Source organism: Pimephales promelas, chromosome 25, assembly GCF_988280905.1.
Source record: "Pimephales promelas chromosome 25, fPimPro1.hap1.1, whole genome shotgun sequence".
In the NCBI taxonomy this organism is placed as follows: Eukaryota; Metazoa; Chordata; class Actinopteri; order Cypriniformes; family Leuciscidae; genus Pimephales; species Pimephales promelas.
The window spans coordinates 23,307,023-23,321,636 of NC_142793.1; the positions used below are offsets into that span (position 1 = coordinate 23,307,023).

The following is a 14,614-nucleotide window of genomic DNA, read 5'->3' on the forward strand; positions in this document are numbered from 1 at the left end:
AAACAACGTAGCGCAGGACGTGAAAATGATAACTGCGTTGGGCTGAAACTAGAAAAAAAAAAAAAAACTGGCATTGCGCCAGGTGTATAATAGGGCCCCATGTATATTTAGCCTGTACAAAGTATATTTGGCCTATACTCAATCGAAATATACAGTACTTATACAGTAAAAAAAACAACAACGAAAAAAACGGGGGATGTTTAAAAAAATGTGCTACTAGTAAATTGATATTTACTACATAAAGTATAATTATAAATATACTAAATAAAATTAACAAGTAGTATACTTATTTTTGTAAGGGTTGTTTCTCAGGCTTAAGCAGGATAATTTATTTTTTGGGGGTTGTTAAACTATTCCTTTAATTCAAAACATCATCACAATCCTATATGGCAACTGCATGTATAATAGAAACTCAAATAGAAACTTCAGATAACTTAACTGAAGGACTTCATTTCTTCCTGATATCCACAAATTCCCCTTTCTCTGTGTGGGCTTGTGGGTCAGTGTTTAAGTGAGGGCCGGACTTGTTAAACAAGGCTCAGTAAAGTGTTGAAGACTGCAAATGCTCAGTGCCGTTATTGTCTGGAGAGAGACCTAAACAGTCATACAGGCCTGAATGGTGCGTAGTTTACCATAGTTACCGGGTTAACAAGGCTGTTGCTTTAGTAGATGTGCTTGTGTGTGAATGTGTCTGTGTGTGGTGAATCAGGAAGTAAATGAGACCAGAGAGAGTGTAAATATATTGATTTTTAAATCTGCTGGACACATGCTGATTAGTTTGACAATTAAAAGTGAATTGTGTAATTTTTTTCTGCTTAAAATGGCAGTTTAATATGCAGAGAAAACTATAAAGAAGCTATTCGTTGGTGTATTTTCTGAAAAGTGTACACACTGTGTGACTGTGGTGGTTACAAAACATTGCTCTGTTTGTTTGAGCTACCTAATATAACAATTGCTGACCCAATGGCATGAGTTTGGGGCAGGGAAACCAGCTTCCTCGACCAAATGGGGAAATTACACATTTCACTTTTTCACATTCAAGAATGTCAAGCAATATTCTGTAAGGTGATAATAGTACAATATAAGTCTAATAAGATGAAAGAATGTTTTAGGAAATGTTATATTTAACATGTACTGGTCACCATTTGACCATTTCTGGATTATTGTCAAATATAAAAACACATCACTCATAAGTTACTCAAAAAAAAAAAGTATATTTTGAAACTTTTCGTCTGAAAACCCTGTATTTGTGTTTCTTAAAATGTGGACCTTCTTGACTTTTAGAGAAAAAAAATATATATTTTTCTATATAATAATGAATATTTCCACCACAATGTCACTGTCATTTTAGTGGAAATGACAGTGATAGAAATAACAATTTTAGGAATAAAGTCTTTGTCTTGCGGAAAGCTATTATCATATCTAGCATTTCATATCCTAAATAAGTATTTATCCTAAATACACATAAATAAATAATATTTTCTAAATCATTTTAATTGATTTTAAAAATTGCAAAAAATAAATGAGGGGATGATGTGCCTTTGTGACAAATGTCTTTTGTTCCTGTGGATAAAATGCTAAATGCATAAATGGAAATGTACTAAAAAGTTTCCAAGACAGTTTTAATGTTGACCTTCATATACTGTGACAAAAAGATAAAAGGTGAAATCTATTTCAGTAAAAATCAACGCCTGGTGCAAAAAAAGTGCAAGAAACAGTACCTTTCAACAGCTTGGAGTCTCTTAAGCTCACCATTTATTTTATGAAAATAAAGAAAATATTTAATGTGAGATTGTTACAACATAAAATTAATGTTTTCGATATTAATATACTTTAAAATGTAATTTATTCCTGTGATGGAAAACCTGAATTTTTAGCAGTCTAGCCCCCCTTTATATTTTGGCAGATTTATTAATTTTTCAAGATTTTTTGATAAACAGCAAGTTCAAAAGAACAGCATTTATTTGAACTATAATCATAATCTTTTGTAACATTATAATTGCCTCTGCTAACACATTTGATCAATTGAATGTGTCCTTGATGAATAAAGCTATTCATTTATTTTAAAAAGGAAACTTTTGAACGGTAGTGTAATTATGTCATCATCAAGAATGATTGATCCTACAAGTATATAAGAAAAGCAATGCTTCCTGAAGTTTGTTTGTAAGCATGTCTGGGAGCTATGTTACTAATGTAAACAGAGTAAAAGAAAGGCTGAATTCTGGGTTTGGGACGGGGGTCATGTGGGGGGCTGGATTCATAGCATGGGGTGGGGTATCATCTTACATTTTCCCCCGGGGCGGCCACATGACCCCGAAAAAGAGGGAAAAGGAGGGGGAAAAGATGTAAGGTCTGAGCTCTCTCAATGAGAACCACATGCAGGAAAGGGAAAAAAGAGGAGGAGAGGAGGAGGGGACAGTGTGTGACTAAAGCCAGTCTCTGAGACGAGACCGAGTGCCGCGTGGATCTCTCCTCAAAAGCTGAGCGTCCAGGGAAAGAGCGCGAGGGAGTGTTTGTGAATAAGATTTCACGGAATTCAAAACATCTCAGAAAAAAAAGAAGCTCGGAGAAGAAAGAACAATGTCAAGTGCATTCATGAGACGAAACTCCAGCAAGGAAGGTTTGCAGAAGCTCTTGAGGTGAGGAATTTGTATTCCAGACTTTCACATCAAATTTAAGGTTTATAGCTGGGATCTCAGGTGTGATGATGGACATGTAGTTTGTTTTCATTGTTCTTTTGTAATTGCTAATGTCAGTTTTGCGGGTAACGATTCGGTTTATTGTTTTTGTATTAATGTAAATATTTAATGCCATGTTGTGTTTTTTAAGAACCTGTCATCCTGTGTTATGGGAGGATATTAACTTTTTACATTTGGGCAATGGAAATGTCTGTATTTGGTTAGTTGATATAACATTAAGATGTTAGGTTAAATTGTATATATAACATAAGCTGTATTTCGTGGGTTCTTTAACTGGTCGTTATTTATTAGTTTATTTAAAGAACAAAATAAGCATTAAATCATTTGTCTTTAATAGTTAAATATAAAAAATAAAAAAAACCTCAATTCACAAAAAGTCTTTCAATTAATGTGAGCTGATCAAATTAGCTAAAACAACACTTATATAAATGCCAACATTGTGATTATTGCTTACAAATAGCTTACAAATTTACCTACAAATAGGTAAAAACAGATTTACACCTAAGAACAGTTTACACCTAAAGAAGACCTGAACACATTCTATGATTCATTTATATATAGTATATAAAATAAAATAATTAACTCTCAGCATATTTGATAACATTCTAGTAGGGCTGTCAAACGATTAATCGCATCAATCGCATTAATCCCAAAATAAAAGTTTGTGTTTACATAATATATATATATATATATATATATATATATATATATATATACACACACACACACACACACATGAATCTATATTTAAAAATATATATATTTATATATAAAATATTTATATTTAAATATAATATAAATTATTTATCAATCTATATACTGTATATACATTAAAATATTTCTTAAATATATACAAGCATGTGTGTGTATTTATATATATATATATATATAATTATACACAGTGCACACACATATATTATGTACACAAACTTTTATTTTGGATGCGACTAATCGCGATTAATCCTTTGACAGCCCTACATTCTAGCAATTTGTAACATCTTCACGCCTTGTTGTCTTTATAGAGAAATGCATGATGTGTCGTTTACTGTGGCTTTTATAAGCTGGAATTTTGTCAGGGTTCCAGATGAGAGTTTATTGTTTGTGCTGTGGGATTGTGGATAGATGACGGGACAGGAGAGGGAAGGAAGGAGAGGGTTGAGGGCACCTAATTAAAGATGTGACCTGCTGACATTCATTGGCAATGACACCGGTTATCACTAAAGGTGCAACAAGCCAACTATAATTTAGGCAGAAAACTGTAGGTTTATTTACTGTAAACAATGAAACTGCCATTTCCCAATGTACTAATTTAAACACCAAAAAACCCAGCGGTATTGCATGAACAGAAGGCGATCCTCTTTCCTTAATCTAACAAAACTGAGTTGATCAAACTTAAATAAATTTGATAAATGACGCAATTTAAATATTTTATGTTAGACTGATTAAATACGTATTACTCCTAGTTAGATATGTTTAAGTAAAGTAACCACAATTTAAATGTGTCATATCTATGAAGGGACTTTTTTTAAGTGTACAAACATAAACCTGTCTTTTCAGAGTTCACCTAAAAATGATAGTCATTGTTTACCCCTCATGCCTTTCAAAACCTGCATGATTGCCTTTCTTCCGTGGAACACAAAAGGAGTGTTTTAAAGATAAGACACAATTTGGACAAACATAGCGTAACCTCTCAGGTTACACTGTAGAAAACACTGTAAAAAATATTATTGGTTTAACTAAAAAAAAAAGTGAGAAACCTGGTTGCTTAAAGGGATACTCCACTTTTTATTGGAAATAGGCTCATTTTACCACTCCCCCAGAGTTAAACAGTCGGGTTTTACCGTTTTTAAATCCATTCAGACGATTTTCTGATATTTAGAAGAATATCAGTAACCAGATAGTTTGTCTCATTGACTTCCATAGTAGGAAAAGAATATACAATGGAAGTCAATGAGACCAGAAACTGTCTGGTTACTGATATTCTTCTAAATATAAAAAAATCGGCATTCAAAAACGGTAAAACTCAACTGTTTAACTCTGGGGGAGTGGTAAAATGAGCTTATTTCCAAAAAAAGTGGAGAATCCCTTTAAGTTAATTGAGGTTAAAATAATTGAGTTAATGCAATGAAGGAGATTGGTTTAATCACCAGAAACTCAAAATATTATGTTATGAGATCCACATTAATTATATAAGTTGATTTGATTAAAAAAAATGTTGTGATAACAAGTTTTCACTTCTGTACAAAAAGGATATGAGGTGGATTAGGTGTGCTTTGTCAAACACTAACAGGTTGACTTAATGGCAGACATGATTTTCGCCCCAAGGGTTTTCAGAGCTGCCAAAAAGCAGCTTTTTCTCACACTCAACAAGCTGCTTTATCTATTAACGGCCTACAATCATCAGAACCGCTGCGACATGTTCCGGATATGTCAATTGCAACACTGTGAAAGCAGTATTTTGTATACCATTGTCAAAGTGTTTTGAAAACCATTACAAACTCTACAGATTGCACAGTACACGCAGCACGTCACACTGACTCCTGCCGCAAAATCGTTTTAGATTTGGCAAGATGTCAATTTTTGGTTTCGTGATGTTGATTCTTTAATGTCAGTATCTTACACTAAACATCTTTCTCATTGTGGTCAAAGCCGTGACCCCCTGATCTGTGGACTGTGGAGCCACTCTTCTATTTACGATTCTCTGATAAGAGCTGCTGGAATGCAGAAGGCTAAGCCGTTTGACTGAAAGGGGGAAAAAAAACTTTAGCATCCCTGTTTTAGGCAGCAGAGTAGAATAAACACTGAGGGCACTGTGTTATGTTTAGTTAAGCATTAAAGACGTATATATAGGGGGAGTGGGGTAAGATGAGCCACTAAAGTTAGGTGAGAAATGAGATAAGGTTAAAAATTCAGGTTAGTATGTATATTTTAGGATGTCAATCATTTGAAATTAGAAGAATGTGTTTATTCCTGGGCCATTGAAATACAGGGAAACATAAACTACATGATATATGAAAAAGCTCACTTTAAAAAGTAAACTATACATTTCAAATAAAAATCTAAACATACATGGAAAAAAAGCAGCAAATCAATCACAATCCCATTCCAAATTTTTTGGCATCTTTTGTTCTATAAATAACCTTTAACATCCATTGAATGTCACCATTAAAATAAAAGGTTCTTTATACTGAAAAATTATTCTTTAGATTTTTTTTTACATGTCCTTTAATTAAATAAACTTTTTTTGGGAGAAACCCCTCTTTTGGAAACTTCATTTTTAAGTGCGAGTAATTTAGGAATCTAACCTCTCATTTTACAGTGACACTTTCAACAGCTTAGATCAGTGCTTTGAAATGTCTTCAGCCGTTTAGGGAACACTGGAAAACGTATGTGAGGTTTGCAGTGATGTGACCACACACTGACAGCAGGAAGATACTAACATGCCTGGGAAAATAACTCTCCTTTGCTCTTTAAATCTGTCGTTAGGATGACATCATCTGACTCAGAGAGTCAATAAACCTCACAGCTGCCCTTCAATTCAGATATGAAATGAGAGAGGAAGAAAATAACAGCATCCATCATTCAAATCATTCAAATACAGAAGGATTATTTTCCCTGTAAACAAACTCTTAACGGTTTTTTCTTCTTCATTCAAACAGGATTGAATTACTTTGCTGAGGTAAATGTAACATCACATGTGTTGTTCACACACTTTTAGGACATTTTAGGTGAACCTGAGTCACCAACTTTGTTGATCCTGGAACAACATTCCAATCAACCAATCAGATTTGAGGGACAAGTTTACAGTTTATGTCCGGTTTAGTCTTACAACCAGGGCTAGGTGTTTCTACATCAGTGTTCACGTAGCGATATCACTCCACATTGAACTGTCCTAAAACAACATTTATTGTTTGAATTTCATAATAATCTAACTCTATGCACAATTTTTATGTGGGAACTGGGTCGAGACACATCGTTCAGAACAGTCAAATCCCAGTAACATTTACCTGATCACTATATTGTCTTGTCTTCTATTGAACAATGAACGACATCCAATTTCTGTCAGTGTAAACGGCTTATTTAACCCCAAAATGGCTGCATACTTCTCTATTATATAATAGGTGAAAACCAGTATATGAAAAAGTAGTGTGTCTAAATAAAATGGTCCCACTTTATATTAAGTGGCTTTAAGTTCTATGTACTTGGATTTAAAAATATGTACAAGGTACTTATTGTGCTCATGTTGTATTGTAAATCACTCTTGCTGCTATTGAGGTGTGAAAGGGGTAAGGTTAGGGACAGGTGTGGTGGTATGGGTAGGTTTAAGGGTGGGTTTAAGTGTAAGGGATTGGTCAGCTGTGTAATTACATAAATTAATTAAGGCTGTACTTACATGCTGGTATTTTTTAAATATAAGTACAATGTAAAAACATGTATGTACACAATAAGTCCACTGTATCAAATTATTCATTTCAATGTAAGTACATGGTACTTAAAGCCACTTAATAAAAAGTGGGACCAATAAAATTATAGAAGGCAAAAAGTACTCAGATTGCACTTCTGGCAAGATTCTGCAAATCCAGAGCACACTACACTATCCCATGAAGCCATGGGACAGCATACACACACTGACGCTGCCAGAAATCGACTTCCAGTTGCTCAGTTGCTGGTGTAAACAGGGCTTTAAAAGAGGGAGTTTACCCAAAAAATAATTTGCTCACCCTAATGTTGTTTCAAACCTTTATGCTTTTCTTTCTTCTGTGGAACATTGAAGGTATTTTGACTTTGAAAAATTACTTAAAACATGAAAAATAGGTTGTCTTGGACCCTTTTGGCTTTCATAATATGGTCAAAAACAGTTTAAATATCTTGGTTTTGTGCTCCACAGAACAATGAAAGTCATACATCCCTTCAAACAATGATAATGACACCCTGTCTGGAGAGCATGTATCAGACAATTGGCATTTATTGATCACTGATTTCACTTTAATAATTAAGGCTAAGAGCTGAAAAGGGAAACTCAGGTCAGAGGTCAACTTCCATGTGACCCATTTGTGACTGACCCATGTAGCTCATCCTGTGCTCTGCAAGACCAGACTTGGCTGTGGTAAATTAGGGCAGGCAACAATGGCCAAAAAACATTTCACAATCCATCAAGCTTTCCAAATCCTTTCTGCCCCAGGGCACCAGGCTGTGGAAGTTTAGTCAACACATTTTCATGGGAGGATATAAGGTGATACATGCTGAATATAAGCCAGGCTCTTGTTTGCTTTTCCCTTTCTTTCTCTCACACTTTATTGTTTCCATTTAATTCAGAAATGGGTCTGAGAAACATTTTGTCAGTCTGTGTTTGACAAATACGCTCACCATGACTGAAAATCTGTTTTCACTTCCATAACTATTGAAAGATGGCATTTCCAGACATAAAGGGAAAAGGCTACATAATCAGACTAATAGAGGTAAATAAATCTGATGTTGAATGACATCATTGGCAGGATTGACATCATTCAAGTGGCTTCTGCCAAAAAATGAAGTAATCCCGTCTGAGTGATTAACAGCCTATAATCAGAGGCACGGGAACTGTGTGTGACAAATCAGATCCTGCCATAAGCCTTTTGTGAAACTGTATGGTTGGTTTCAAGATGTAGTTGGGTTATGAGTCAACTGGTTTGTACCAGTTGCTGAAGGCAGAGTGCCACAGGGAACTGCAGCAATTGCTGATATATTCGGTACATCTTGATTGCAAGTATTATTGGGTGATTCCGTATAAAATCAACCAAATTTCAGAAACTTCCCCAGCTCAATTAGAAAGATGGTAGATAGCATCATTATTTTATTTGTACACAGAGATTGACATGTCTATTAGTAAAATGTGTTGAGTTAATCAATCTTTGTTACATTATATGCCAATGGTGCCTGCCTCAAAATAACTCAATATAACTCAAAAATATATGCTTTTACATTTTGTTTTTTAACAAACTTTTCTTTTAGTATCCATATTTTTAAGGTCCCAGAGATATTGGGACCTCAATATGGCACTTAGGCTGCATTTACACTGCAGGTCTTGATGCACAAATCCGATTTTCTGACTATATCCGATTTTTTTGACGACCTGCTTACATCATCTTTTAAAAGTGACCCATATCCGATTTTTGCATTTACACTATACACTGCTGAAACTACCAAATGCAGACGTTCTGACCTGGGAAATTAAGCAAAACAGAACGAAATTCAATGGATGGAGATGCGAATAAAATCCAGTGTTTCCTTTCCACAATATTTCAATAAGTCATCTAAACATTGGTCTCGTACGGCGGAAGAAAAGAGAAGAGGCACTGTAGCCACGAGCACTTAAAGGGTTAGTTCACCCAAAAATGAAAATTAAGTCATTAATTACTCACCCATATCCTGTTCCAACCCCGTAAGACCTTCGTTCATCTTCGGGACACAAATAAAGATATTTTTGATTGAATCTGAGAGCTTTATCAGTCCTACATAGACTGCCTAAGGGACTGGCTCTTGACGGCCCATAAAGTCATTAAAGAAAAGGTTTAAATATTCCATGTGCCTACAGCGGCTCAATTATAAGTTTATCAAGCGACGAGACTACTTTTTGTGCGAAAAAAAACATAAATAACGACTTTATTCGACTATTCCATTACTTCCTTATGGGCGCATGCGCGAGAACTGAGACGAGGACGTTCTTCTTCGTCTACTTCTTGTTACCGGCTGCTCACCGCTTAGGAGTATTACCGCCCCCTACCGTATAAGATGATGTGCTGATATAGCTGGAAGCGCAAAACTTTCTGTTTACAAGCAGAGGAAGCAGAGGAGCCATATATATGGATCATCTTATACGGTAGGGGGCGGTAAAACTCCTACGCGGTGAGCAGCCGGTAACAAGAAGTAGTCGAAGAAGAACGTCCTCGTCTCAGTTCTCGCGCATGCGCCCATAAGGAAGTAATGGAATAGTCAAATAAAGTCGTTATTTATGTTTTTTTCGCACAAAAAGTATTCTCGTCGCTTGATAAACTTATAATTGAGCCGCTGTAGGCACATGGAATATTTAAACCTTTTATTTAATGACTTTATGGGCCGTCAAGAGCCAGTCCCTTAGGAAGCCTATGGAAGAGTGATCCAGCTCTCAGATTCAATCAAAAATATCTTTATTTGTGTTCCGAAGATGATCGAAGGTCTTACGGGGTTGGAATTAGTAATTAATGACTTAATTATTATTTTTGGGTGAACTAACCCTTTAAAACGATGCCTCATATCTCGTGAAATGTCTTCAAAAACAGATTTATTTCTGTAACAACCCTGCACTCTTCACCCCAAACACTCAAAAGACATGAAACCTCCGCATTGCTCCACTGTGTGTATCCTTTCTTCCATCGCGCCTATAATCGGGCACTTTTTAATGAAGTACGACTCGCATTACCGGGGAATATCCGATTTGTCTGCTTACATGGCACACGCAAATGCACGTCTCTGATTCATATCCGATTTATTACCACATATGAATGAGGCCTGAATCCGATCTGAGAAAATCGGAATCCATGCGTTTTTTTCCCGCACACGTTCACTGGTCATATCCGATCTGTGCCACATGAGGGAAAAAAATCGGATTTGGGTCACTTGAACCATGCAGTGTAAACGAGGCCTTAGAGTAAATTGTTAAATTCACTAAAGTCACTTTGCACACAGCTGATACTTATTGTATTTAAGTATCAGCATTGCAATCTTGACATCGCAGCCTGTTCATTATGCGGTCACACCAAACACGAATAGAGCGCCAAATTCGCGTCTAGTTCGACGCTAGTCCAAAGCGAGTATGCACGTATAAAGCCAAGTTAGACAACGTTAGTTTGTTTGGCTTACTTTTTCAAGTGTTGGAGACACGAAGAGCATGTTTGTGTATGTTTACAGGCTAGATAAACACAGAGATGCCTTAGTATCTTGAGTGTGAGTTTGCATAGGCCTCCAATCTGTCACTCAAGCATTGGCGGTGTCGAATGCCAGAGCAGATGTTCCACCGGCTTTAAATCTCAAACAAGGGACTAAACAAACTGTATTGTTGGAGATTTCTTGAAGAGGTCCATGTATCATAGTCAACAGCACTTTAGGCTAGGGGGTCATTTATCATTCGACCACGATTCTCATCTGGATCAACAGGGGCTCATTCTCACTTCTATTCCTGCAGAGTGACGGCCCAGCGAAGTGTCGAAGATGCTGAGGAGATCGAGAGAGAAAGGCGACGTCGGGCCCGGGAGGCTTTCCGCAATCAACATAGCCTGTCTAGATCTGCCGGGTCCCCTCAGGACAGTGTGAACCACCCACCTGAGGCCAGCCTGTAAGTTTCAACGTCATTCTATACATCGCACTTCACCTGGTATTTGTTAAGCTTGTTTTGTTGCCTGGCAGATTTCCATATGAAATATGGAAATGTGGACTTGCAACATGTCTGGTTCTCATTGCAGCTTATTCTGGCCAAGAGCTGTCCACTTAGACAGAAGGAGACGTCTGACCGACATGTAAACAACTACAGTTTTTGTTTAGTTTTTGGGTCAAAAAAGAATGTCCATAATAAATAAAAGGAAAAACTTAGTTTAAAACAGAAGTGCCATGTTCTTCGAAATGTAATCTTTGTATTCATGTGGTTTTCATATGGTTTTGAAAAACATGTGTAACCATCAATTAAAAAATAACAATGTATTTTTTCAACACATTGAAAACATGAACACATCTTAACCACTATTTTGAAAAACGTGTTTTAATATATTATTGATGTTAAAATAAATTTATATCAACCAAATACAGAAGTTTGTTGCGCATGACCCGCATTCTTTAAAATAAACCTTATCATTATATATATCATTATCATTCATAAAGACTAAGTAAGTACTAAGTAACTCGAGTTATGTAATCAGATTACTTTTTTCAAGTAACTAAGTAATGCATTACTTTTAAATTCACAAAATGATTCCATAATTTTTATATATATATATATATATATATATATATGAAGAGTTCAGATGCAAAAGCCTCTAAATGCCATTTGAAATTTTCTTCTTTAATGATGATTTTTATGAAACCTGTATATTTAAGTTCAGTAATTTCACTTAAATAACAATTAATAGGTAATTATCATTGCCATTTAAGTGAAATTACTGAACTTAAATATACAAGTTTGATAAAAATCATCATTAAAGAAGAAAATTTTAAATGGCATTTAGAGGCTTTTGCATCTGAACTCTTCATATATATATATATATATATATATATATATAAAAATTACATATATATTATATAAATATATATATATATATATATATATATATATATATAAAAGTAATGCATTACTTAGTTACTTGAAAAAAGTAATCTGATTACATAACTCGAGTTACTTAGTACTTACTTAGTCTTTATGAATGATCTCAGGACAGTACAACAACCGCACCCAAATAAAATAATATACAATTTTAAACAGAAATTAAAACATGCTTTTCATTAAAATAAAAATATACAATTTCCAAAAATAACATTCATGCACTTCTATGTGTGAGTTGCATTTTTTAATGTATTTTTGAATAGATTTACATATCTGAAAAAAGGAGCATTAAGTCGTTGATGGTGAGGTTGGACTTCGCAAAATGTCTGTTTAGTTTTCTTTCTCTCTTGTTTTCTCACAACCAAAGACATGTGCACATGTACAGTGGGCGGCACAGCTGGTCTCTCATCATTACCTAATCTCTGAAGAAATTTCAGCAAGGCATGCCTTTGGAACAGGGTTTGTCATATCCCACAACATAGTGCTTTGCTTTTAATCAAGTAAACATTAAGGACCTCACACACATTTTATATGTGTGAAGTTAAACACAGCTGTCTGAGTCAACCTGTTCAAAGCACAAATAGGTCGTCTAGGGCCACTTTGTGATAATCCTTGATCAGAGATTAGAAGCTCACTCTTGGCTTAGATACACATGAATAATTTTAAGACTTTTTAGATCGGTTCAACATAAAAAAGAGTTTTTTAGTAATGCATGCGCAAGAGTTTTTGGATTCATACAATAAGCTTTCGGAGAAAGTAAATAAGCATGGCTATTCTGTATTGAATTGTAATGACTGATTGTTGATGTTCGCTGAAAATCTGCTTAATAATCTTGTGGAGTGTGCTTGGCATTCCTTTCCGGCAGGTCCTGGGCAGATGAAATAGATTTTAATTCAAGGCGTCACAATGAACAGAAAATAGTAAGAGGGGCAGATGGTGTCTGTGAAAACAGCTTTTTTTTTAATCTGTATTTTGAGTGTTTTAATTGTAGGTGTGTTTTAACTTTTTGCGAAGCCTTTGAACAGACCCTTAGACAAATTTGCCATGGTAAGAATAGTTTTCACCTAAATAGTGTATATGGGTCAGTGACGTGACCTGTTAAGCAAAAATACATTAAAAAAAGCAATTTATACATACAATGACAACATAACAAATATTTTTGATATTTGAAAAATGTATATCTGCCAAATCCACATGGTATGAGCAACCAGCCAACTTTACAACCAACATCCAGATAAAACCGAACAAAACAAAACAAAAAAGGATAAATATGAATAAGTAATCGATGATATTTGCATTTTTTTCCTTGAACAAGATTTAATAACTTTTAAATATAAATAAAAATTTAATTTTTCTTGAAAATATTTTTTCAAAACCATACGACACCAACATGAATACAAAGAGTGCATTTCTGAAAGTGCCGTCACATAAAGCAAAAAAAGTCCAAAGTATATATGGTCAATAATGTTGCTATATGTGAAGCGCAGCTCAAACAGAAGTCACAGCTGGAAAAGCATTATATATGGTAGTATGACAATGATTATCTCAGGTACTGTTTATGTACTTTATTGAAAGTTAGAAGTTTCTAATGTGAGACCTTAATTACCATACTGAAAGCGACAATGGATAATTCATTTTGAAACCAAATTAAAGGAAACAAGAACGTCCAAACTGTCAACTCAATGTGAACAAAGTATATTTTATGAAAATGATGTTGAATTTATTAAATTATTTTTGTGTTTATCCATTTTGTTGCGAGTGCAGTGCGCTTGTAGATAGACTCCACCCAAATGCTCTTCTGATTGGCTGTGATTTTTGATTGATTTTGATGCGCCTCACAGTCATGTCGCATCTGGTGTGGAAAAATTAGGCCAAAAAAAGTGTAATTGGAATCTTATCGCAATGCGTCAGAATTGTACAGAGTTAGAAGAAAGAGTTCTCTGTAGAACCTTAAAAGGAATTTGTCAAGTGCATGTAACCTTTTATCTTTCCCATCATCATGACATAACTTCACAGATTTTAGTTAAGTAATTATGTTTTTATTATTATTATTATCATTTAAATGTTTATATGCCTTTGAGACCACTGCCTTTATTATAGAACCTTTTTGACATTAAGCCTTCTATAAGATTGAGTCAAGAACCCTAGGGTTCTATATAGAATTTTCCCCCGTTTCTAATAGTTTCTATGCAGTAAGGCGAAAATCCACAATCCAGGGATGCATTTTTGCATTTAATCTACACTACTTTTTAAACTAGCATACGGCTCACTGCCTGTTTTTTGTTTCAAAGCTCCATGAAACAGTTCACATTATGGAACATTATGCATTTCATCAAAATCCTCTGGTTGCCCATGGCAAAAGAAAGAAAACAACAACAAACAACCAACCACCTTTCAGATCCTCACACGCACCTCAAACATCTGTTTTCTGAGGAACGTGTTTGAAGTCAGCCTCTCGTGTTAATAGGCTGGCACAGTGACTTCAGCGCATAGTTTCTTTCATCAAAGAAACACCATCACAGGTGTGTGGGCTCAAGCGTGCCTTCACTGACTGGGGCCGTTCATGCCTGACTGACTGTTAACTTGC

General features: G+C 35.1%; 1 protein-coding gene across 1 annotated transcript in view; it reads left to right on the plus strand.

The window, feature by feature from the left end:
- The first annotated feature begins 2,439 nt into the window (after positions 1-2,439).
- The window catches only part of lsp1a (lymphocyte specific protein 1 a), a 32,532-nt gene continuing 20,357 nt past the window's right edge, over positions 2,440-14,614 (plus strand). Inside the window, 2 exon segments of the mRNA XM_039648012.2 lie at positions 2,440-2,639; positions 10,900-11,049. Coding sequence (XP_039503946.2) covers positions 2,581-2,639; positions 10,900-11,049 — 209 coding nt within the window. The 5' untranslated portion in view covers positions 2,440-2,580.